Raw genomic sequence first — 25077 nt, 5'->3', positions numbered from 1 at the left:
GGGAAACCTCCTTTTCCCCAAATTCGCACCAAATCTGGGGCCCCGACTTTTCCTGGATTCCAGCCACACCCGGTTTGGGAGGCAGTGGGCTCCTCAGGCTTGTGATTTGCGGCAGGAAGGAGTCCCGGAATGGGGCAAGGGGGAAGACGGGATCCTAGGCTTTTTCACCCTCTTTGCAAGCATGCAATTCCCCAAAGCCGAGAACCCACCGGGCCTGGAGCGCAGCCTCAGCGCTGGTTCCGACCCGGGCCCCAGAAGGTCTTTTTCGTTTGAGAAAAGTCCTCGGAAACCGGGGCAGGGTGAGCCGGTGTTGGTTTTCTAAGGGCGGCTCTGGTTTGAGGGCGTTGGGGAAAAAGGAGGGCTTTATTGACTCGATGGGCCTTGGAGGAAAGGAGCTGTCTGCACCGCAAGGGTTGTGTGCTCCACAGCCGAGGAAATTGTGCAAGTTCCCAGCTGGCTATGGCGATGGCAGGGCGACTAGAGTCCTTTCACCTCTCTAGTGCTGGGGATTCTGGGCGCTGCAGGCGGGTCAGCTCTGTTCAACCCCTTTCTAGGAAGTGATATGGTCCATTAGTTTTAGGTGGGTGTAGTGGGGGTTGTTTTCAATTTTTCTGGGATTTGTGTTTCACTTACCCATATGCCTGGTTCCACCCTCAAATGGAAAAGCACTCTGGCCTAAGGACCAATGAATTTAGTTCCTACCTCCCCTTTCTGCAAACCAGCTGTGTTTATGTGTGTCTAGGTGTTCAGAAAAAAATCGAATTTGCTGCCTAGTGAGAGCAAATTATCTGGATAATTGGCTCAAATCTCTCTGCCGTATGGCTGGGGTAGACACACTCTTGGGAAAAGAAGCAGGGCATTGCTACTCAGGAGGCGGGTGAACACCTTGCTCCACCCCTGCAGTCTTTGGGGGCACCTATTCCTGCAAGGAGGCGGGAATCTGGCAGCCCAGGCCCCGAATGGAATGCAGAACAGAAAGGCAGAGGTGCAGAGGAGTGGAAACCCGCCCCAGGCGAAGGCCACGGTGAAGGACAAGCACTCAGGCCTCCGGATGGGCTCTGCCGGAGAACGGGCTTATGGGTCAGCTTCATGGGCATCGGGTGAGTGTCTGGAGGATCCCTGCACCCCTGTCCTAGCCACTTTCACATGCACAATCCCATGTGGTCTGGAAATTTGAGCTGTTTCTCTGTTCTCAAACATAACTTGCACTTGACACGCTGCGGGCACACACGCACGCACACACTGCGGATTCTGAGCAGGAAATAAAGTTTCCAGCCTCTCCTGGGCCTCAGTGCTCCCGGAGTGTACAGCCTAGAACGAGGAGTCCACCCTAGCCCTCAGTGCCAGCCTCTCCGAAGCCAGTTCTTCTGAGGAGCAACCAATCTGGTTTGACGATTGGAGCATGGGGACATTGCCGGTGGCTTTTGAGGGAAGGGGAGAACCAGACCCAGAGGCGCAGTCCCCCATGTCTGAACGAATTCTGTGTGCACACACATATTTGCCAGCTGTCTAGATTGACAGTCGTACACAGACACACATACAGAGGCTGACAGGCACACAGAGTGGGACTCCTGGGTTAAAGTCACCCAGGCTATGGGTATCACACTCAGACACACTTTGAGAAGTCACACAAGAGGCACGGGCAGATCCACTGTCTACATAAAACCGCTCTGATAGACACAGTTCCATACTCACAGGTTAAACTCACACAGACACTCATGCTCAACACATGCAGACACCCCCTAGGGCAACAGTCCCAGGCGTCACAGCCCCACTTTGAGCAGAAGCCCCAGGCAGTCCTAGGCAGGGTGCATCTACATTTTTGCTTGGTGTTTGCGCTCTCTATTCCCGCCACTCTCTCCAGGCCTTGAAGTTACTCCCCCGGCCAGTCCCATGTCCTCAAGGAGCCAGTCTTCACCTCCCCCACCCCTGCCTTCCCATTTCGCCCCCCACCCCACCCCTTCCCCACAGTCCCGCTCGGCCGCCCCGCAGTGCCCATGTAAATGACAGCAATAAATATCTAATCAAGGCCCCGGGCGACGCCACTGCTGCCCGCCAAAGCCCATTACCGAACGAGTAGGGAGGGGCGCTGGGGTGGGTGGGTGAGCTTCCGGCGGGGTGCGTGTTTTGGTCTCCACATTCATCCTGCACTGAATGCCTCTCCTGTCTGACCTTGAGTGAGTCTCAGTTTCCCCTTCTGTAAGAAGGGCACCAAGCTGGGCTCTCCCTTGTCCAGCCCTCCAGAGGCCATTCAGTGGCCTCGCTTTCTATTTAGTCACCTGTCCGTTCTTCTGAGCTTATTTGACTCTTCCCCAGTGTTGCCTGATGGGTGGACATCCCAGCTTGGACAGACCACAGATCCCAGCTCCGGTGGCTCTGGCCCCAACTGTTCTTCGGACTTTAGCCAGGTTTTTGCTGGCAAAGGGGAGTTCCCTGGATATGAGAGTGGCAGGAGGGAGCACATTTCCCAGACGGGGTCACTCCTTCCCTCCGGTCTACAGCCACTGTGAGCACTGCTTCAACGTGCCCCAAGGCCACTGGAGCCCACTGGGGTTCCCAGCCCCTTCCAGCCTCCACAGCTCTATCTCCAGGTTTTGTTTGAGCCCCTGATGAGTTGTACATCTGTCAGTGCGCAGAGCAGGAACCACGCTTTCTGCGTCCGCAGGACAGACCCTCCTCCGAGTTCCTCCAGCCGTTTGGAGGCCCTAACTTGGGGCTGGAGCCGCTCTGCTCCACAGGGGACTCTGTAATCCCTGTTTCCCAGCCCTGGCCTGGATCTGGATGGCCAAGATGGACCAGGTCGTCTCTCAGGGACTTTGGGCCAGGGCTAACTGAACAGGCAGGGCTGCCACTTCTGTACCCTGGAGAGGCCAGGAACATCCTGGGGTCCTAATCTATGCCCTGTTCCATCTCAGCTCTGCCCAAATCTCCTCGATCTCCAGTGCACTAGCTGTATCTCTGCCAGAAAGAAAGCAGAGAATCAAGCAATTACCCAGACAACTCTACTCTCAAGACTTGCAGTCAGGTCCCTCATCCTACCCCGCCACCTGCCTGGTCTCAAAAGCTGATGCTGGACCAGACTCGAGAAAAAGCAGCAAAAAAGTGACCTCTTCCATCTTCTCCCCTTCCTGGCTGCATTTTGCTGCCTTAAAAAAAACCAAAAAATTAACTCCAGCCGCCTGATTTCTCTGCACCCCCAACATTAAGGACCTCGGAAAACTAGAGGACTGTAGGCGGAGGGGCCTCCCTCAGTCTCGGCCCATTAGCCTGCGGGGGGCTAATTACCCCAATTAGTGGCTGATTTATAATTAATGGCTCGGACCAAGGGATAATTGGATGTTAATGGATAACAGTTTGTGTAGGGAACTAAGAGCCCTGACTCCTTCAAAGGGCCGCTGGCCGGTGGTCGGCCCTGAGACCCAACAGGACCCTGGAGCTCTCCCAGTGGGTTCTTCTCCTATCCACTGGGCCCCCATCCCTGAGCCAAGAGGGGAGGTGATAATCTCCTTTGATAAATTTATGAGCTCTGTGTGCCCGTTATGAAGTCCAGCACCCCTTCCAATCTAACCCTTGCAAAGCCACATACTTCCAAGCCCACCTGCCTGCCATGCATGGCTCCAACTCCAGGTTCACTTTGGGGACCCTCAGTGGAGATGAAAGGAGGATGAGCAGATTCTTTGACCCCCACAGCTCATCCCTTTCCCACATGGATCAGGCAATGTGTGGTTAATGGTGACGATGTGGGGGTCATGATACCTATGCCACTGGCGGGGGGAGGGAACATGGCCAAGGTGAGGGCAGTGGCCAGGGCTCATGTAGGATGAGGTTACAGCTTAGTCTGTGACAAGGTCAGGGCCACAGCTGTGGCCAGAAGGTGGCTTGGCTTCTGGTGAGGACACTGGATTTTCCCTGCTGGGGCAGGGCAGAGCAGGCAGGCTGAAGAGGAAACTTTGGACATTGGCCCACTATCATCTCCCAGAGCTGGTTTCCTCTCCCCCAGGGCATGTGACCATCTGCAATTCCCCTAGAATCTGAGCCCTTTGAGCTGGAATTCATGACACTACCCCTAAAGTCCAACAGGCAGTGGCTCCATCTTTATTTGTGGAATGAATGATGTCCCTTCCTGTGGGCACTGGGTCCTGAGTACTAGCTGGGGAAGCAGACCCTGCCCTGGATCAAGGTTAAGAGCTCTGGTGGGCACTGATTTCACAATTTGGAGTTAGACTCCCTCGATTCCATCCTGGCTAAGCTGCTTAGCTGTGTAGCTTTGGAGAAGTGACTTTACCTCTCTGAGTGTCAGTTTCCTTATCAGTCAAATGGGGATTATGAGGTTGTTGTGAAGATTAAATGAGATGCTGCCAGTCTGGTCTCTATGAGGATAGCTGGTAATAATAATAATTTATTATAAAACTCTGGCAAAAGGTAGGCAAACGGGCAACTACAATTTGGTAAGGATAGGAATTTAAAGAAGTCACTGGACCCAACCGGTGACTTCTGGACCTAACCACTGCTAAAATTGGATGATTTTAGCAAATTATCCAATCTTTCTCACCTTCCATTTCTGAATCTGTAAGATGAGGATGGCAGGAGAGGCTTCCTGGAAAAATGCGTGTCCAAGCTTAATGTGAGTCAGGAGTTCTCCAAGTCATGCTGGTGGAGGGACAACATTCCCAGAGTGGGAGGCAGCCACACAGTAGGTTTGGAGAGCTATGGCTCAGTGGTGGGTGGGAGTGTACAGGAAGGAAGGAAGGAAGGAAGGAAGGAAGGAAGGAAGGAAGGAAGGAAGGAAGGAAGGAAGGAAGGAAGGAAGGAAGGAAGGGGAGATGACAGATTTGGATATGGCTTTTTAAGAAATCTGGTTTTGAAAGTATCAGAGAGAACTGGTCTGAGAGATGGGTTCATTTCTTTCAAATGAGGTCTGGCTCACCCCACCCTCTGGTGGAGAGCCCTGGCTGGGAAGAATCTGACCCCTGGCAGGGGGAGGAAGAGGCTGATCCCTGGGCTTTCTGCACCTTTGAGTTCCTGATACTGACAGGAGATTCGGGGAGCATGGAGGGTTCAGTGTAACCCAAGAATGGATCTGGGGCTCTTGGAGGAGCCCCTGTTAAATAAGCAGCATCTGAGAGGTAGTAGTTGGGGATGTCCTCATGTCAAGCTTGCTCTCAAACCATGTGCCTGCAGGGTCCTTGGTCAGGGTAAGACCGGGATCTCCACAGCCCTCACATCCTATCCTTCCACTGCAGATTCCTGGCAACTCAGAACTAAGAACAGATGTGGGAACAGGGGTACTTACTGGGATGGGGGCTCAGTCTTCCCCATTCCCAAGCAGGCCAGCCAAGGGGACTCACCTTCCTTGAGCCTCAGCTCCTCATCTGCAGTGTGGACAGCGCCTCCCTCATAGACTTGGGGTAAGAAATTAATGAGGTGCTGAAGTTGAGTATCTGGCATGTGCCAGGGACAGAGCTTCTTTTAAAACCTTGGACCCAAAAGCTCGGAGTTGGAAGGCTTCTAGGTCATCTTGTTCAGCCAGCCCCACAACACCCACGCACTCATGCACACACACGTGCATACACATGAACGAATCCCTCCTTCTCGGCCTCCCTCACATGTGGCTGGCCAGCCCTGGGTTACACACTTCTCATGACAAGGTCTCTTTCCCTCCTGGTTAGTGTCATATCAGAAGAGGTCAGAGATAGTAGGACACTAGCCAAGGTCACAAAGCAGCCTGGAGTTGGGGCAGGAGCCCTGGCCTGCTGCTCCTGGGTTCATGTATTCATGATCTTCTACCTGCATGAGTAAAAGTCCTTTTGGACTCCAAACTGCAAAGCAGGAGGGACAGTTGCAGTGGCCTCTCCCCTCAAAGTGTCACTGGAGAACCTCCAGAGATAAAGGGGCAGCAGCATTTCTCAAGAAAGAGAGCCCATGGCAACAGGCTACTCTCGATCTCTCCCTCTGCTATTGACACCCAGGGCTAGTCCTCACCAGGGCCTATCTCTTGGTCACACTGTGAAAATAAATACCAGATAGCTCTTCAGAGATTCAGAGACCTGGGTTCCCATCCTGCCTCCACCACTTACTAGCTGTGGGACCTTGGGCAGGAGACTTTATCTCCCTGAGTCTCAGTTTTCTCATCCATATAATGGGGATAATTATACCTTTCTGGAAGGGTTGTGTTGAAGTTTATTAGGTGATATGCCTAGAATGAAGGAAACAAGACTTGGCACGTGGTAGATGTTCAAGGAGAGGTAGCTGTTGTTACTGAGATGATGTGTCTCACCGTGCCCGGAATGGACAGCGGAATGAGACTCTCAGAGAATGTTCATTTCCTCCACTTCCACTTCTCTTTCCTTTCCTTTAAGTAAAGTTGTTCTGCCTTGTTTCCATTGTGAATGGGAATGAGAAGAAACTGAGGGAGAATTAAAAGTTCAGAGAAGGAAAGGGAGAGGCAAAGGGTGGTGGGGTAGGCCTGTGGGGTGGCTGAGCAGGGTGTGACCCAAGGAAAGGTCCACTTTCCTTTTAATCAAAGACGTCTCGCATGCATTTTCATGGTACTGCTGCCGTTAATTTATAAAAAATGCCCCCTAATAAAATTCTGCTTGATTCTTCGATTGGCTGGGCATTAGGCCGCAGCCAGCAGCGACGCGGGGACATAACGGATGCATTTGCAGATTTGGAAAATTAAAGCCATCTATATGGCGCCTGTGGCGGGAGATCCGCCGATCTGCTTGCTTAATGAAATATAAAGATTCTTTTAACCAATGTAAGCACAATTCGACAGCTTGTGAAACGCGGCCGTGCCATGATGGATGGCTCTCCTGGCTCTCCAGGAATTGCGGGGCGGCACCTTTTAAATATATAATTGATTCTATTTGTAGTATGCAGTGGGCTGAGCCCATGCAGGGCCGGGCCTGGGGCCAGGAGTGCAGGGCCTCTGTTTAGAGGCTCCTGCAGGTCTTGTGGGGTTCCAGCCTGGGGGGGCCTCCCTATAGGGGCCACCAGGACTCAGAACTGGATGTGGAAGGGGCTCCTGCAGCTGGGCCTGGCTGAGGATCTCAGTAGTGCAGGTCCTGGCTGCCTCTATTGCTGGGAAAGGGCCCACTGGGCAGGGGTCACCCTCATGAGGCCTATGTCCTGGGACAGAGGAGGTAGTGGGCTGGGACTCTGGGTCTCCATTTCCTCCCATGGACCATCCTGGGCTGTGGTGGTCCTGCCTCCCTCACAGTCTCTTGGTCTAAAATTCCTTCCCATTCATTCAACATTTACTATTTACTAAGCACCAACTGTATACCAGACTCTGTGCTAAATGTCGCAGAAACTAAAATGGCTAAGACAAATTATTTATTTTCTGTGTTGATCTCTCTCCTTGCTTTTTTTTTTTTTTTTTTTTTCCCCCTTTCTCTTTGTATTTTCCTCTTGTTCTCTCTCTCACACCTTGTTCAGGGGTGGAAGAGCCACAATACACTGACCTAGCAGCAGGGGACAGGGCCACATGACTTTCCAGGGTACCATTTAGTGTACCTTCCCCTGGTCACACACTCACCCACACATCATTTGCACACATGGGCTCACAGGCATGCACACCCACCAAGACACATAAAGTAGCCAGATATACACATAGACAGAGCCAGATGTGCATACAATCGTATGGCCGATTCCAGGTGGGTTGTGTACACACATGGCCACTGAGGTGAGCTTCAGACCTATGGCTGTGTGGTACCACATGTGTGCAGCTCAGATGGTAAGTAGCATCCACTGACAAGGGTCCCTCTATGGCCTCAGAGGAGAGCAGGGGCCTTGATGTCCAGCTGTAGTGAGGAAGAGGAGTATGAGGCTGGAGGGAGAGGAGCTTAGCAGGGAAGATTTAGGCTTACACACAGCTTCATCTCACAGCACACACATGCACACAGTGTGCACACGAGCATGCATGCCAGAGAGAATGTGTTTTTTCTTTTCTTTCTTTTTCTTTTCTTTTTTTCCTTTTTTTGGGGGGGTGGGGACTGGGTCTCACTCTGTCACCCAGGCTGTAGTGCAGTGGCACAATCTCTGCTCACTGCAACCTCCGCCTCCCCAGTTCAAGCGATTCTCCTGCCTCAGCCTCCCGAGTAGCTGGGATTACAGGTGCCTGCTACTACACCCGGCTAATTTTTGTATTTTTAATAGAGTTGGGGTTTCACCATGTTGGCCAGGCTGGTCTCAAACTCTTGATCTCAGGTGATCTGCCCATTTTGGCCTCCCAAAGTGCTGGGATTACAGGCGTGAGCCCCCGCGGCCAGCAGAATGTGCTTTTTCTTGCTTTCCTCCTGTTGTCTTGGACCAAATCAGAGATAACAGAAATCAGGGAATGGAATATGCTGGGGTAAGATCCTGTGCGACTGGGGCTGGGAAATACTAGCTAGTGGGAAGAACTTCACCTGTTGACACCTGTTTTACCACTTTCTACCTCCATGGCCTTTAGCAAATTATCCAATCTTTCTTGCCTTCCATTTCTGAATATGTAAGATGGGGATAACATTTTCTACCTCCTATGGTGTTGGGAGAATTGATGGAGATGTCTGATGTATCAGAGGCATTTAATAAATAGTTATGATTATTAATTCATCCTCTGATCCTTACTTCCTAACCCTGCTTCTGCGCTAGACCCTGTGGTCTGGACTGGGGGTGGGGTGGGTGTCCAGAAATGCATGATATAGTTTCTGCCCTCAAGGAGCTCAGTCTAGTCTAGCTGGGGAGATAGAAGTGTTAGCACAGCACTCTGCTGCAGGCACTAGAATTAAGAAAATACGGCCAGGCGCGGTGGCTCAAGCCTGTAATCCCAGCACTTTGGGAGGCCGAGATGGGCGGATCATGAGGTCAGGAGATCGAGACCATCCTGGCTAACATGGTGAAACCCCGTCTCTACTAAAAAATACAAAAACTAGCCGGGCGAGGTGGTGGGCGCCTGTAGTCCCAGCTACTCGGGAGGCTGAGGCAGGAGAATGGCGTGAACCCGGGAGGCGGAGCTTGCAGTGAGCTGAGATCCAGCCACTGCGCTCCAGCCTGGGCGACAGAGTGAGACCCCGTCTCAAAAAAAAAAAAAAAAAAAAGAAAGAAAATACATGGAAGGTGCTGAGTGTGGTGTCTGGCACAGAGTGTGTTCAGTACATGATAGCTAGTATTGTTGTCATCATTGTGGTCATCCTCATTTCTATGATCTGAGCATACTTATCACAGCCTGGAGCAGGGAGAGATGCCTTGTCAGAGGTGAGTGGGGGAAGGCCTCATTTCTGAGGAGGGCTCAGTTGAGCTAGGCCTTATGGAGAGGGAAGAATTTATTAGGTGAAGCGAAAGAAGAGGAATGGTGTTTCAGGTAGAGGGCCCAGCAAGAGTAACGGCGTGGAGATGAGAAGGAGTGGCAGGTAATCTGGTAGTGCTTGGTGCTGGGGACGGGGAGGGCATCGGGCCATCCTGGGAAGATCTTAGAGACTGTCGGAGGGCCACAGCGATGGGGCAATTGGGGCCCCAGAGAGACATCTCTCTGGTTTCGGTTAATAAAGCCATGTTGTGCATCAAAAACTGTGAGATCAGCGATAATTAAGTCAATTAAAATGTCACTTACCACATTAACAGCAGTGAGTTTTAAAGCAACAAAACCCCTGAGTTTGGTGGGGGAGGGGCATTCCAAAAGCAGGAGTTGGGATGTATGAAATTCCCTCTGAACTCTGTTCCCCCTTTCCCACCTGGAGCTTGTGACACTCTGGAGCCTGGTTTCATCCTCATATCCAGCGAAAGACATGGATACCTCCCCTCAGCCCCTACCCGCCCCCCCAAAAAAAGAAAGAAAGAAATAATATAAATGTGAAAATCACCTGTAATCCCATTTGCTATCTCCCAGAGATAACCTCTGTTAACATTTCAGGGTATAACCTTCCAGACTTTTTTCTATGCATATTTATACATACATTACAAAAATGGGATCATATCATGCATACTGCTTTGTTACCTATTTCCCTCACTCAATGGTATATTGTGAACATCAGCATATACAGATACACATCATTGTTTTAAATTGCGGTGCCATATTGCACTGTGGGAATACCTGTCCCCTCATTTGCTAAACTAATCCTCTCTCGATGGACAGTTAGGTTTTCAATTGTTTGCCATCACAGGCACTGCTGTGATAAATATGTGCATACACATATCTCTGCATACTTGAAGGGTACATTTCTAGAAATGGAATTGTTGGGTCAAAGACGAGGTACTCTCTAAAGGATTTTGATATAAGGAGTAAATAGCTCTTCTGCCATCAAGTAGGAGAAGGACCATCTCCCATTCCCCTAGATAACCCCGTGTAATAATTTTTCTTTATATTTGCTGATTTGATTGGTAAACAATGACCCTTCCTTCCTTCCTTCCTTCCTTCCTTCCTTCCTTCCTTCCTTCCTTCCTTCCTTCCTTCCTTCCTTCCTTCCTTTCTCCCTCCCTCCCTCGCTCTCTCCCCCACCCTCTTTCTTTCTTTCTCTCTTTCTTTTCTTTCTCGACATAGTTTCACTCTGTTGCCCAGGCTGGAGGGTGGTGACGTGATCTCGGGTCACTGCAACCTCCACCTCCCGGGTTCAAGTGATTCTCCTGCCCCAGCCTCCCGAGTAGCTGGGATTACAGGCGTGGGTCACCACACCTGGCTAATATTTTGTATTTATTAGTAGAGGCGGGGTTTCACCATATTGGCCAGGCTGGTCTTGAACACTGACCTTAAGTGATCTCAAAGTGCTGGGATTATAGGCGTAAGCCACTGCACCCAGCCTTTTTCTTTCTTTGGTTGTAAATAAGGCTGAGCTTTTTGTCATGTCTGTTGGCTATTTGTATTTCTTCTTTAATGAGTTGGTTCTTCATTTACTTAGCCTATCTTTTACTAAGGTGACCATCTTTTTATTTATTTATTCATTTAGATATGGGGTCTTGCTATGTTGCCCAGGCTGAATTCAAACTCCTGGGCTTAAGTGATCCCCTCACTTTAGCCTCCTGAGTAGCTGGGACTACAGGTGTGTGCTACCACACTCAGCTTTATTTTTTTATTCCTAACTAAGAGTTCTTTGTATATTATGGATATAGCCTTTTATTTGATTTGTGCTATTTATTTTTTATGAATTCCTCTACATCACATACAGTATATAACAGATATTTTTCCAAATTTGTTGTTTACCTTTTAGCTTTGTTTATGGTATATTCTGTTATACTGAGGTGTAAATTCTTCATCTCACCATGTCTATTGCTCTTTTCTCTTAGCTTTCTGCCTTGAGGTTGGTCATGGTGTGTGGAGTGGGCTTCTGCAAGGGAATGTCATTGGAGGAAGTTCATGTGTGAATGCTGACTCAGAAATCTGTAAATCTAGCCCTCAGCTCCAGATCCTATATCCAACAGCCAATTCAACATATGCTTACTTGGAAGTTGAATTCGTATGTCAGTCATTCTTGCCATGCCCCCAAAAACCTTGGTTTCCATTCTCTCCCTCCCCAGATCTGCTTCTCCAACTCAATGCTCTTCATTTAGGAAAAGACCCATCTTCACTCAGCTGTTCAGGATGGAAACTTGAGTTATCCTATTTTCTTTATTGCCCTCTTTTCCTCGCATCTTATAACTAAGCTATCGGCAATCATGCTGATTCTACCTTCAAACTACCAGCATCTGACCATTTTCGGCACCTCCTCCCACTCTAGTGAAGGCAGCATGGTCACTAGCCTGGACTTCTGTGGTGTCCTAGTGGCCTGGTCTCTCCGCTTTTCTTCTTGCATCTCTGCAGTTTGTTCTCTATATAGCAGGCAAAATGAGCTTTTAAAAACAAATCATAGGCCAGGTGTGGTGGTTCATGCCTGTAATTCCAGCACTTTGGGAGGCCAAGGCAGGAGGATTGCTTGAGCCCAGGAGTTTGAGACCAGCCTGGGCAACATAGTGAGACCCTGTCTCTAAAAATAAATAAATAAATAAATAATCCCAGCATGATGGTGCACACCTGTAGTCCCAGCACACCCAGGAGGCTGAGATGGGAGAATTGCCTGAGCCCCAGAGACTGAGGCTGTGATGAGCCAAGATTGCACCACTGCACTTCAGTCTGGGAGACACAGCGAGACCGTGTCTCAGAAATAAACAAAACAAAACAAAAAAACCCAGATTATATTATGTTACTCCCCTCAAGACCCTCCAGGGTCTTCCCATCACACTCAGGATAAAATCCAGATGGGATTTCCATTGGGCCGTGGGGTTGCAATGGGCCGTGGAGCCCTCTGGCTAGCGACCCCTCTCCCTCCAACCTTGTCTCCTTCATCTGCTCCCTCCGTCTGTGCTCCAGCCACCCTGGTTTTCTTGCTGTTCTACACACACAAGCTTGTCCATGCCTCAGGGCCTTTGTCCTTGCTGTTCCTTGTGCCTGGAAAGCCTTTCCTGAGATCTCCACATGGCTGACTTCAAGTTTCTGCTCAAATGTCGGAGAGCCCTTTCCTGACCACATGTTCTAAAACAATCTCTCCTTTCCCTCTTGTCATTCTCCTCCTCCGCCTTATTTTTCTTCAGAGTCTGTATTCCAGTCTGACATTAGTACATATATTTTTATTCATTGTTATACATCCCCCTATCCAGGAATGTAAATTCCACTAAGTTAGGGACTTTGCTATTTAATAAGTGGGTGCTTAAAAAATATGTGTTGGATGAATATGTGTAATATACGAATGGATGTGTGTGAGTGTAATGTTTGTGTGTAGATGTCTCTGCTGCATGAATAGATATCTGTGAGCATGTCTGTGCGTGGAACTGTGGGAAAAGACATTCCGTTTGTGTCTGTGAATAGGGAGGCTTCTGTGAATGCCTTGCCAAGAATGTCTGCGTACGTGTATTTTTGCATGAAACATGCGTGTGCTTGCCTGCAACTGTGTGTGTTTGTGTGTATGCTGTGGATATTTGATTATGTATAACCTGTGTCTGTTTCAGTGAGGAGGTGAGATACCTGCATATGTCTTCCTTTTATCAAACGGACCTGCCATTGCCCCAGCCTTCCCTTTTCACCTCTCACACTTGGGAAATAGGAAACACTTTTGTGTTTTGGGGAGACTCCAGATGTGGAGTCAATTCCAAAACTGACATTTCACACTGCTACAGGTGGGTGAGGGTCTGGATGGGACCTTGGCAGCCTCTTGCTGAGGCTGGAGCCGTCTCAGTAGGATGGATGTCTTCTCTGATGAATGGAATATTTCCTTGGAACAATTGGCCATGACAGAATAAGGTTGGGGCAGGCCCTGGACTGGCTGTGTGGCTTTGACTTGTCACTGTTCTTTCTCTGAGCCTCAGTAGACTCAACTGCAGTTGGAGCTCATCCTTCTTGGCCTGTTTGCTTCTTGGTGAGAATATGGTGAGAATAAAGGGAGGTAATGGCGGTGAATGTATGACAGTCATAACAACACATAACAACAGTATTCTTACGTTTGTGCAGGACCTTAGGGTTTGTCATTTCTTTCTTTTTTTTTTTTTTTGGAGACAAGGTCTCGCTCTGTTGCCCAGGCTAGAATGCAGTGGTGCGATCTCAGCTGCCTGCAACCTCCGCCTCCCAGGTTCAAGCGATTCTCCTGCCTCAGCCTCCCAAGTAGCTGGAATTACAGGAATGTGCCACCATGCCCAGCTAATTTTTGTATTTTTAGTAGAGATGAGGTTTCGCCATGTTGGCCAGGCTGGTCTTGAACTCCTGACCTCAGGTGATCCGCCCACCTCGGCCTCCCAAAGTGTTGGGATTACAAGCATGAGCCACTACGCCCAGCCCTGGGTTTATCTCATTTCAAAGCAAATGCCTCAGTGGGGAATCTAGCTCTGGTCTTGGGTATTGGTTGAATAACTGATAAGTGTGTGAGTGAATCAATGAAGGTAAAAATGAGTAAGTGCCTGAGTAATTGAAAGAAGAGATGATTGCATGAAGTAGCAAATGAATTTGTAAATCACAATGACTAACACTTTTGAGCACATACTATGATCCAGTCCTTTGTAAAGGCTTCTCTGAATCCTTGCAGCAACCCTATGAGATAGGTACTATCATTAACCCCGTGTTGCAGATAGAGAAACTGTGGGTCAGAGAAGTTAAGTGACATGCCCAAAGCCACAAAGCTCCTGAGTGGTGGAGCTGAGGTTTCAGCCTGCCCTGGGCAGTCTGACTCTAGAGCCCAGAGCCCTAAACCCACACTGGCCCTGCTGAGTGAATCAGTGAATGAGTGAGTGAATGAAGGAGTGGATGCAGGAACCCCCACATGGTAAGCCAGGGGCAAGACAGGCTCCTTTCCGATGGAGAGAGCTTCTGACCCATCAGAAGGTGGGCATCCAGGGTCTGGACTGGGGGTGGGTCTCCCTGAGGGCAGAGTCTGAAAGGCCTGCCTCACGTCCCCTCTCCCTCTTCCATCTGTAGGCGAATGCCACCATGCAGCACTACGGGGTGAACGGCTACTCGCTGCACGCCATGAACTCACTCAGCGCCATGTACAACCTGCACCAGCAGGCAGCCCAGCAGGCCCAGCACGCCCCCGACTACCGGCCTTCGGTGCATGCGCTTACATTGGCTGAGCGCCTGGCTGGTAAGAGCCCTGGGGACTGGACTGTGGGGACAGGACTATGGGGGTCAGGGGAGGAGGCTCTGGAAGGCAAAGAGGAGAGAGAGCACTGGCCTAGCTTGTTCTAGGCAGCTCAAAAAGACTCAGGTCACTTAGCAACACAGAGAGATGTCAATTCAAAACTATGTGTGTATATCCAGAGCACCTTTTGTTTGCCAGCTCTGTTCAGGGCGCTGGAGCTGCCCTACGCTTTCAAATGCTCGTAACAGGCCTGTGAGGGAGGCATTCATTAGTCCTATCTCACAGAAGAAGAAATGAGGTAGGAGGGTAAGGGACTAGTCCAGAGTATTATGTGGGAAGTAGCTGGAAGAGCCTGGAATGCTCAGGCAAGGAGAGTTCAGGCACAGGGATTGTAAATAAACAGCTTCTATGTTCTGACATCAACTGTGAGTTAGGCACTGTGGGAGTCTCTCTCTTTCTGTGTGCATCAAATCATCCAATCCTCACGTGAAGAGGTTACTATTTACATTTTATGGACAAGGAAACAGAGACTCAGAGAGGCTAAATATGGGCCAAGTGGTGTTGGAACACAACATGGCTAAAAATATGAGCTTTGGAGTTCTAGACTTGAAATCAGCATGGGACTTTCCCACTCAGCTCTCTTCTCTGAGCCTCAGTTTCTCTTTTTATAAAAAGGAGAAAATGGCCATGCCCATCCCCTAGGGTGGTTGGGAGGTGATTTGTGATAACATATGCAAAGTATTCAGCAGAGCCTGGTAGGCGCTCAGAGATCATTATTACCCAAAGCCTAAGGTAAGTACCCATATATGCCTATGAGGGACCGGCAACCTGGTCCCCCCACACCTGGTTCTACTGACTGTTGCCCTGCCCTGCCAGCCTCTCGGTGGGTGAGAAAAGGATTCAGTGACATAGATGAGGAGTTTGATTTCCTGGGAAGTGGTGCCACCCAACCCATCCTGTCCCAGGCCCAGCCTTGAGCAGCCGGTAAACCCATATGGGCCCAGCCCTGTACCAGGCAGGCCTCAGAAAACTTCAGGGAACTCCTAGGGAGAACGGGTGCCCATGACCCATGAGAGGGCACAACAGGAGGGTGTCCAGGGTCAAATGCTGGGGCAGCTCAAAGCAGCAGGATCAGCTGGGGTAGTCAGGCCACAGGGGCAGGAACCAGGCCTCAAAAAGGCCAACATGAGCAAAGGCACAGAAATGGGATGGGATCTCCACCTGGGTAGCAGCACTGGCCTGGCAGGGAGGGCATGGCCAGTCTTACTCCTTTAGACCCTGCCAGGCCTCTGGGCAGAACTCAGTGGGTAAGTTTCTCCCGACCGGTGTGGAGGCATTAGTTTCTAGTGTGGGGATGTTGGATACAGTCCTGTGCACAACCTCGTGGTGACATCAGCTCCTGACAGTATTCCAGGACCCAAGGACCAGAGCACAGAGAGGAGTCAGGGACAGGGGCTCATGTCCACTGGTGGAAGCAGAGGAACTGGGGTGTTCAGCCCACCCCCAACTCTCTAATTCTTAAGAAGGAAGGACATGAACTGCAGGTGAGCCTTTGTATGGAGGCCTTGCCTTCCAGCAGAGGCTCTGCCCACAGCTTAGAGAGCCTGGCTTCCCTGTGACACCTATACCGCCCCCACTACCCCCGCCACCCTTGCAGTCCCTGGAGCCAGCAGTAGGATGCTGAGTTGTTGCTCCTCCCCCAACCAGGGTGGGGCTGACAGAGAGGTCCCCACTCCTTCCCCTGCCCCAGGATGACCAGCATGAGCTCAGGGCTGAGTCAGGCCTAGGATTAAGGTCAGTCTGAGAGGGGTTCAGGACTCCCTTTTTAAACTGAAGAAGAAGTATCTCAAAGTCTGGGGCTTCCTGGATACCCAGTTGCCTCTTCCTTTTTTTTTTTTTTTTTTTTTTTAATCTTTTTGGGATGGAGCTTCGATCTTGTTGCCCAGGCTGGAGTGCAATGGTGCCATCTTGGATCACTGCAACCTCCACCTCCCGGGTTCAAGCGATTCTCCTGCCTCAGCCTCCCGAGTAGCTGGGATTACAGGGGCCCACGACCACGCCCAGCTAATTTTTTGTATTTTTGGTAGAAAGACAGTGTTTCACCATGTTGGCCAGGCTGGTCTTGAACTCCTGACCTCAGGTGATCCACCTGCCCAAAGTGCTGGGATTATAGGCGTGAGCCACTGTGCCGGGCTGCCTCTTCCTATTTAGGGTGTTGTGGATGACTTCTCATTCCTTGGAGGGCAGGGGAAGGACTCTGGCATCCCTTTGCAGAGGCTGAGATTACTCAAGTTCCCTTCAGCACAGACAGAGCAGGATCCACTTATGACATGATGGGAGGCAGTGAGGAGAGGGGTTACCGTCTATCTTCCAGGGGCTAGTCAAGCAAAAGGGCTTAAGGCTAGACCCCAGGATGGAGGCTAGACCCTGGCCCTAGGCAGACACCTATCCTGGGTGGTTATCATGTTACCAGACATATGGACAGGACGATGGAATCGATGGTCCATAGTCCTGTCTCCCCTCCAAGCCCACAGTGGTTGGAACCTGGTCTCTTTGTCCTTCTGTCTTTGGGGAGGCAGTCACAAGGGTCAAGACTGAGGGCAACAAGCCTTACCTGAGATGTGACCCCTGATGCCCCCACCCTCCCTGCTCTGCTTTTACCCCCCTAGCCAAGCTCTCTGTTCAGGAAACAGAAGAGCAGGAGCCTCAGCCCCTGCCATCAGAGACTCTAGGCCAGTTGGGATGAGGGGGTTTACAAGCAGAGGACAGAGAATCAAGTGCTGGTGAATTCTGTCTGCCTAGTCAGTCCTCCCTTGACTAGACCTTGAGATGGGTACCAGCCCAGCCTGGCTTCTCATGGGCAGGGACCAGCACTCTGATGCTAAAGAAGTCTTAGTATTCAGAATCTAAGGGCTATAGGGTCTTAGAACTCTTGTGATACGGACTTACAGATTATTAGCATCATGGAGTCTCAAAATACACTCACAGTATCCATCTTAGGGCAATACCCACCTACCCACTCCCAATGCCAAATAACGAAGACCCCCCTCAATCATGCCTGACAGCCATTTGTGGAGTTGAGTTAGACCTCTGTGGTCCTGAGAGTGCATAATGGGGTGGAGAGACCTTGAAAGCCCACAGCCATATGGTGAGGGGATGGGTGATTCCTAAGGGCAAGGGGATGGGTGATTCCTAAGGGCAAGGGACCAGGACCAGCTCTGGCAGCAGCCTGGGTGTCCACAGTGGGTCAGAGCAGGATAAGATTCAAAGCTATTTCCCATAATTAAATGGGCCCCCTCTCCTTGCCCTCCAACGGCTGTACATTTCAAGACATCATCTTGGAGGCCCGTTATGGTTCCCAGCACCGCAAACAACGTCGCAGCCGCACAGCGTTCACAGCTCAGCAGCTCGAGGCCCTGGAAAAGACCTTCCAGAAGACTCACTACCCAGATGTGGTGATGCGTGAGAGGCTGGCCATGTGCACCAACCTGCCTGAGGCCCGGGTGCAGGTAAGGCCCAACTCTCCTAACTAGGCCTTGCAAACAAACACCAGCCCATCAGTCTGGCCCCTTGTCCAGGAGCCAGCATGTCATCCCTGTGCCAAGGTGCAACGGATCTCTCCATCAAAGCCTTCAGTGATAGGAGGGGAGTTTGGGAAGGGACGGAGGGTGTGCGTTCCCTAGAGGGGTGGGGGGATGTTATCACACACATCCTTTCCCAGAGCACCTTGCTCCACACCAACCCTCCTTCTTTCTTGCCCACCTTGGACTGCTGCTTTCCTGTCCTCAGGTGTGGTTCAAGAACCGCCGGGCCAAGTTCCGGAAGAAGCAGCGTAGCCTGCAGAAGGAACAGCTCCAGAAGCAGAAGGAGGCTGAGGGCTCCCATGGGGAAGACAAGGCAGAGGCCCCCACTCCGGATACCCAGCTGGACACTGACCAGCCCCCACACCTGCCTGGCAGCAACCCCCCTGCAGAGCTTCACCTGAGTCTGTCTGAGCAGTCAGCCAGTGAGTCAGCCCCCGAGGATCAGCTGGACCGTGAGGAGGACCCCCGGGCAGGTGCTGAGGACCCCAAAACTGAGAAGAGCCCTGGGGCTGAGAGCAAAGGGCTGGGCTGCAAGAGGGGCAGCCCCAAGGCAGGTGAGGTCTGAGGGATGCCATGGGAGGGCTGGGGTCTGCGGTCCCTGAGCATGTGAAGCCAGTCAGAGGCGAGTAATCAACTGCCCCTGAGGGGCATGGCCCATTAGAAGGGACTAACCACAGCAGGCCTGGGCCAGGTCTTCACCCTTTAGTTGCAGAGCCGTGGGAAGGTCCAGGGGGTTCTGAGGGATGGGCTGGGTAGCAGGGGAGGGATACGGCGGGAGCTCTGGGCAAAAATTATTTATCAGCCATTTGGAAGTATTCCAATATTTTAACAACCAATTGGATGTCCCGGTGCATACCGTATTAGTACCAGAGATTCCCACGTGCAGCAGAGACTCCGAGCACATTTCTGAAGGAACAGAGCTCTGGCACGAGGCATATCTCAAACACAAACCCTAAGTCCAGCAGGGAGGGGACAGGGGCTGTGAGCTGAAAGCTGGAGTGAAGGAATGGGAGCTCTGGGCAGCGTGGGGGAGGGGGAAGTTACAGCCCTTGAAAAGAAAAAGAGACAGACATGGGGGCCTTGGCAGGGTCCCTGGAGCTTTCCCAGGAAGCCTGGGTCCCTTTCTCTTAGGATTCTGAGCCTTGCTTCAGGGAATGCCCTGACTGAGATGCGATGGATGTGGTTTCAGCCGAAGCCTGTCTTGTCTGTAGTGCCAAGGGGGTGAGAAGGCTGAGTGCACCTCTCCTGGCAGACCAATGCCCTTGTCCTGAGGGCTTTGTTCTTGGGTTCTCTGCTTGCAGATTCCCCAGGCAGCCTGACCATCACTCCTGCGGCCCCAGGGGGTGGCCTCCTGGGCCCCTCCCACTCCTATTCCTCGTCCCCGCTGAGCCTCTTCCGTCTGCAGGAGCAATTCCGCCAGCACATGGCGGCCACCAACAACCTGGTGCACTACTCATCCTTCGAAGTAGGGGGTCCAGCCCCTGCTGCTGCCGCGGCGGCTGCTGCTGTGCCCTACCTGGGCGTCAACATGGCCCCGCTGGGCTCACTGCACTGCCAGTCCTACTACCAGTCCCTGTCAGCAGCCGCTGCTGCCCACCAGGGTGTGTGGGGGTCCCCTCTGCTGCCTGCACCCCCAGCAGGCCTGGCTCCTGCATCAGCTACCCTGAACAGTAAAACCACAAGCATCGAGAACCTGCGGCTCCGGGCCAAGCAGCACGCGGCCTCCCTGGGACTCGATACGCTGCCCAACTGACTGTCTGGCCTCCAACCCAGCCAGGGGTCTTAGGTGTCCCCTCCTAGCCCTGTGGTTATCCCTAGGTGGCTCTCGAGGAGTTAACTCCATGAGCACAGGGATCCTAGGGCCTGGTGTCCTGTTCCCTGCTCCGCTTCCCCATACCGCAGCCTGAGGCGAAGCCCACACCTACACACCCTCTGCATGGCCCTGCCTGGACCCCATGAAGGCCAAATAGGGAGGAGGTCAGGGGCTGGGGTGCCCTAAGCTTCCCTCGGGGAAGTGAGAGGCTCTCCCTGGCTAGACCCCCATCTCAATACCACCTCCTCCCTTTTCTCCCTCCCCTTCTGCCCCTTAGTAAGTCTATGTGTGGAATGTGAGATATAAATATAAATATATAAAGCTATATTTTCAGGCACCTGCCTGCCCCAAGCCCCCTGCCCCACTCCCATCTCTTCTTCCTTGCCACCCCTCCCTGCAGCCTCGGCGGCTTACTCTAGCCATACCTTCTCTTTCTCCTCTCTCCTTCCTTCTTCCCTTGATCTCCCTCTTCCTGTCTCTGTCCTGGTCCCTGCCCCGTCTCAGCCCAGCCTCTGTATTCTCCACCCTTGATCTTTCTCCCTGTCTCTCCTGCTGCCCCTGGTTTCTTCCTTTGGTGCTGGCTGTGTTGGTATCGTTAGTTCTTGAGCTATATTTTGTTTGGGGTTGTGGCTGGTTTTGGTTTTAGTAATTTTGCTGCTTCCCGTTGCTCTCCTTCTATTCCCTCCCTTCTGCCCTGCCTGCCTGTCTCCTCCCTGCACCTGCGGCCTCTCTGGGAAGCTGTTCCTTTCCATGCCAAATAGAAGCAACAAGGCTCTAGCTGGAGACCCTGGGGATCTGGAACTGCAGGCAGGAGGTAGCACTGGCTCCCACTCCCACCCTTGCCCAGCCTGGCATCTAGAAGGTGTCACAAATTACTTTCTCTTCTGTCTTCTCAGTTTTGATGTCCTCATCCCCAAGATCAAGGAGGCAGTAGTCAGGCTGGGAAGGCAGTAGAATGGCCAGCATTCCTGCCTGTAAGCCCTCCAAAGACAGAGGCCCGGTGTCAGAGTTCAGCCAGGACTGACCACAGGGCTCTAGAGCTCTCTTTGGTGAGACTCCCCTGGTTGGCGAGCGGCAGCAGGGGAAGAGGTGCTCTCAGAGACAGCAGGACTGGTGCTCCTCTCCCACAAGCCCAGCCTCCACGTTCAGCAGGTACTGTGCATGGCAGGAGTACGGTGACCAGGTTGAACTCTGCTCCTGAGCACAGTGAGTGCAAAGCATTTAGCAACACATAGGCTCAGGCTTCTGTAGGCTTCCTGTCCCACAGCCGATTATGGAAGTAAGGGCTTCTCTCCAACTAGTCACTGGAATGGAAAACTGTGTTACTGTTTATAGCCAGGAAACCCAGCTCAGCAAACTCCCTTTCAAAGCTGTGTGACTGGCTGGGCGCAGTGGCTCACACCTGTAATCCCAGTACTTTGGGAGGCCGAGGCAGGCAATCACCTGAGGTCAGGAGTTCAAGACCAGCCTGGCCAACATGTGAAACTACTAATAATACACAAATTAGCCAGGCCTGGTGGCACGTGCCTGTAATCCCAGCTACTTGGGAGGCTGAGGTGGGAGGATTGCTGGAACCTGGGAGGTGGAGGTTGTAGTAAGCTGAGATCATGCCACTGCCCTCCAGCCTGGGCAACAGAGTGAGACTCCATCTCAAAAAAAAAAAAAAAAAAAAAAAAAAAAGCTGTGTGACTTTGGGCAAGCATGTAGCCTCTCTGGGTCTGTTTCCCTGTCTGGGTTAGATGGCCTGTAAGGTCCTAGCCAGCTCTACATTCTGCATTTTTGCTCACAATCTTGCAGGACAGAAGTTTTTAGTTAAATTGACAACAACAGAAGGTTCTCACAAGCACAATGTATGAAGTAGGAAGTTACCATTGCCTTGCTGTGGAGCAAGGGTGTTGTACACACAAGCCTTTCTGTAGACACTGCCTCAGTTTCCCCATAAGCATAATGGGTCCCCTCTAGTTCAGACAATCTGGATTTGGTCTTGAGTTCCAGTGCCAGACTCTGGGGTCACCACATTTTCATACCTTTGCATGGTCTCAGGGCCTCTGGGCAGCGGGAGGGGATGGCTTAGACAGATTCTTGCTCATGCTCCCCAACTCTTGGTGGCTCACTATTGAACACTTCAACCCCTGCTTAAAGAAGTTGATCTGAAAGCCAGGGTAAAGACTGCTAAGGCTTGTCTCCTCTCCCAGTGGGAAGAGAGAGGTTCTGTTGGTGTCCTGGTAGGATTGGTTTGCAGAGAAGTCAATGCTCATCACCCTTGAGGGGGTCAGCCTAGGCTGGGGCAGATGGAGAAGGCTTTGCACAGGAAAAAAAGTGAGGGAGATGGTAGTCCAGGCCAGGAGAACCGTTTGAACAAAGCAACAGAGATGAGACTCAGTAGACCATGGGAAGCGGGTGGCTGACTTCACGAGAGGTGGGGCTAAGGGGCCTGGAATCCAGGTTAAAGACCTCACCTACATGTGGCAAGCACCAAGACAGGCAGTTGAGGGTTTGCAAATCCTCAGGTGTCTTGCTGGGGTCTGGAATTTGGAAGAGGAATCCACCAGCCACGAGGGCATCAGAGGAGAGACTTAGGCAGCGCTGTGGGAGGTTGGCAGATTCCAGGAGTGACAGAGGAGGTTTTTGGTTTGGGAGGCAGTAGTCAGGCTGGGAAGGCAGTAGAATGGCCAGCATTCCTGCCTGTAAGCCCTCCAAAGACAGAGGCCCGGTGTCAGAGTTCAGCCAGGACTGACCACAGGGCTCTAGAGCTCTCTTTGGTGAGACTCCCCTGGTTGGCGAGCGGCAGCAGGGGAAGAGGTGCTCTCAGAGACAGCAGGTTCTGTGGCCAATGGCCCATCAACTGTCCTCTGGGATTAGTCCCAGGAAGTTCTGTTTCTAAAACAAAAAATAATCATCTGGATAGGTATGGGAAGCTTCCTAGCTGCTTTTAGGCCAAAGCTTTTTGTCAGTTCCTGGGTACAAGTGATTGTCACTAGGCCTTGGAATCCAACAGCCCTAGATATCACTGCCTCCTCCAGGAAGCCTCCCCTGACTGCCTAAGGGGTGATGTTCTGTCATGGCTGGAGGCAGGCCCACCTTTGGAGCAGCCCAGTTTCCCTCAGATGTTTGTTAACACTTGTCCCATTCAATTGACCCAAATCTACAAACCTAGAGAAGGCAGGGAAGGTACCTGCAGTCCCTGCCCTCAGAGGGATCTCAAGTTTAGGGCACCAGCCTTGGGTACTGAAAGCAGCTAGAGAGCAAGAGCAGAGCACACCTGTGTCTCCTCTGAGCACACTGGTAAGCGGCACCGTGCGTCTCCTCCGAGCACACTTGTAAGCAGCACCGTGCATCCCTTCTGGTGGGCAGAGGGTACGGGCCCACCACACCTGATGCTGGAGCCCCTCCCAGGCCTGCTGGGCCAACCTGGGCCTGAAAGCCAGAGGCTCAAGCTCTGATTGTCCCTTCCAGGAATGCCTCATGCCTGGCCTCTCACTGCTGTCTGGGTCTCCCTTTCCCTGCTTCCTCACTCCCCCAGAGCATGGTCCAGTGGCCTGGGTCCCCACCCCAACTCCAAGGCTGATGGGCTCTACAGACTGCTTTCCAAACCGGCTCTTTTGTGACCATTTGTGCTTAGAGGTTGTGCCAGCCCATGGCAAAAACACTGTGTACTGTATTTATTTATTCTGCTAGTTGAAAATAACAAGACTTAATTCACCCCTGCCTGTCCCCTCGCCTGTCCCCTGTGTAGTGCAGCATGACACTCTGTGTATCTGTCCTTCTGTCAGTCTTATTCCCTGTGATGTTGTGACCTGTTCTTTGTCTTGGCGAATAAAAGAGAACCCAGCAGCTCAGACCTCAGTCCATGTTCATTCCCAGAGACGCCTGCAGTGGCCTGAGCAGGCAGTGTCTCCAGGTCTGTTCGCTGCCCCTCTGATGCCATGGCCGGTGGGGATGGAGGCGGACCTACCGCACTATTGGCCATTGTCACGCTGACCGTGTAGCTCTCTCTGTGACCCTTACTAATCTGCAGCCGGGATGCCACTCTGGAGTGGCTGCAGGGGGGCAGATAACGGGGGAGGGTTCCATCTTCTCTAGGCTGTTTGGACCTCACCCAAACACAAGTGGCAGAGTAACCTGGGACATGGGACACCCGGGACAAGCAGTGCCTGGGAGTATTCAGGGTAGCCTGGGAGATGGATGGGTCTGCAGGACAGAGAGAGGCAGGGGATTCTGAGGAAAACTGCAAGTAAGCCAGGGCCAAAGGGGAGTGGTAAGTAGAGACATTTGGATGTACAGCCAGAGCTGTTTTCCAGTGGAAAGGGCTCTGTTCTCAGAGGTGAGCAAGCAGAGGATGAAGAAGGGCTTTCTGCCACGGTGTGCTGTGGTGTGTCTGTTATTACAAGTCTAGCTGCAGGTCTGAGAACCTGTGCTGTGAATTCCTAAGTGTCTGCTTGCATCTGTGTGTGTATGAGCATATTCACCATGCTCAGGAGAGACAGCGCGAGATAGACGGCGAGGCTGTATGTACAGGCAATACGTGCAGAAAAATGCACAGCCAGGAAGTTCTTGCTGTGAAACCCTGGTCCCTCCGGCTGCCTTTCAAGAAAAAGAAGAAAAGAGATCTCTACTCAGTTGTGGCTGCTTTGGCTCCACCTTCTTCCCCGGTGCTCCAGAGTGCCTGTGCAGGGCAGAGAGCCAGAAGAGGTGGCGCAGGCACGCACCTGGCTGAGATTTGGGGGAGGTGACAGTCTCCTCTGTCTGCAGATTTCCTGGTAGGAGAACCCAGCAGGCCTGAATGTATGCAGGGAGCTGTCTGCTAGGCTTCCCAGGGGCGGGCCCTGACCTCCCCACTTCCCAGGTCCACCCCAGCAGACGCATTCCTCTCTCCCCAGCAGGCTGAGGATTAGGGCGGGGAGCGTCTCCCTTTCACCTTGTCCCCTGCCTCCCTGGGAGGGGCTGAGAGATCAAATATCTGCCTCAAATCTCCCACTGCTCCCTCCCCTGGCCTGAGCCATTGACTGTCTCCTATGTACTTCAGCCCCAAGGGACACACCTTCCCTGGCATAAAGGGCACTCTGGTAACACTGCAGTTCAAATCACTCATGCACTCAGCATA

The 25077-nt window shown here is 51.9% G+C and overlaps 1 protein-coding gene across 1 annotated transcript in view; it reads left to right on the top strand.

Moving 5' to 3' along the window:
• Nucleotides 1–21657, top strand: part of DMBX1 (diencephalon/mesencephalon homeobox 1) — a 57323-nt gene extending 35666 nt beyond the window's left edge. Inside the window, exons 2-5 of the mRNA XM_065523263.2 lie at nt 14414–14579; nt 17907–18085; nt 18366–18714; nt 19462–21657. Of these exons, the coding sequence (XP_065379335.1) occupies nt 14426–14579; nt 17907–18085; nt 18366–18714; nt 19462–19913 (1134 nt within the window). The 5' untranslated portion in view covers nt 14414–14425 and the 3' untranslated portion in view covers nt 19914–21657. The remainder of the gene's footprint in view (nt 1–14413; nt 14580–17906; nt 18086–18365; nt 18715–19461) is intronic.
• Nucleotides 21658–25077: the final 3420 nt, after the last annotated feature.

This window comes from Macaca fascicularis, chromosome 1 (assembly GCF_037993035.2).
Source record: "Macaca fascicularis isolate 582-1 chromosome 1, T2T-MFA8v1.1".
Lineage (NCBI taxonomy): Eukaryota > Metazoa > Chordata > Mammalia > Primates > Cercopithecidae > Macaca > Macaca fascicularis.
Note: the sequence above shows the minus strand (reverse complement) of the source record. Positions and strands in the feature narration are given on the sequence as shown.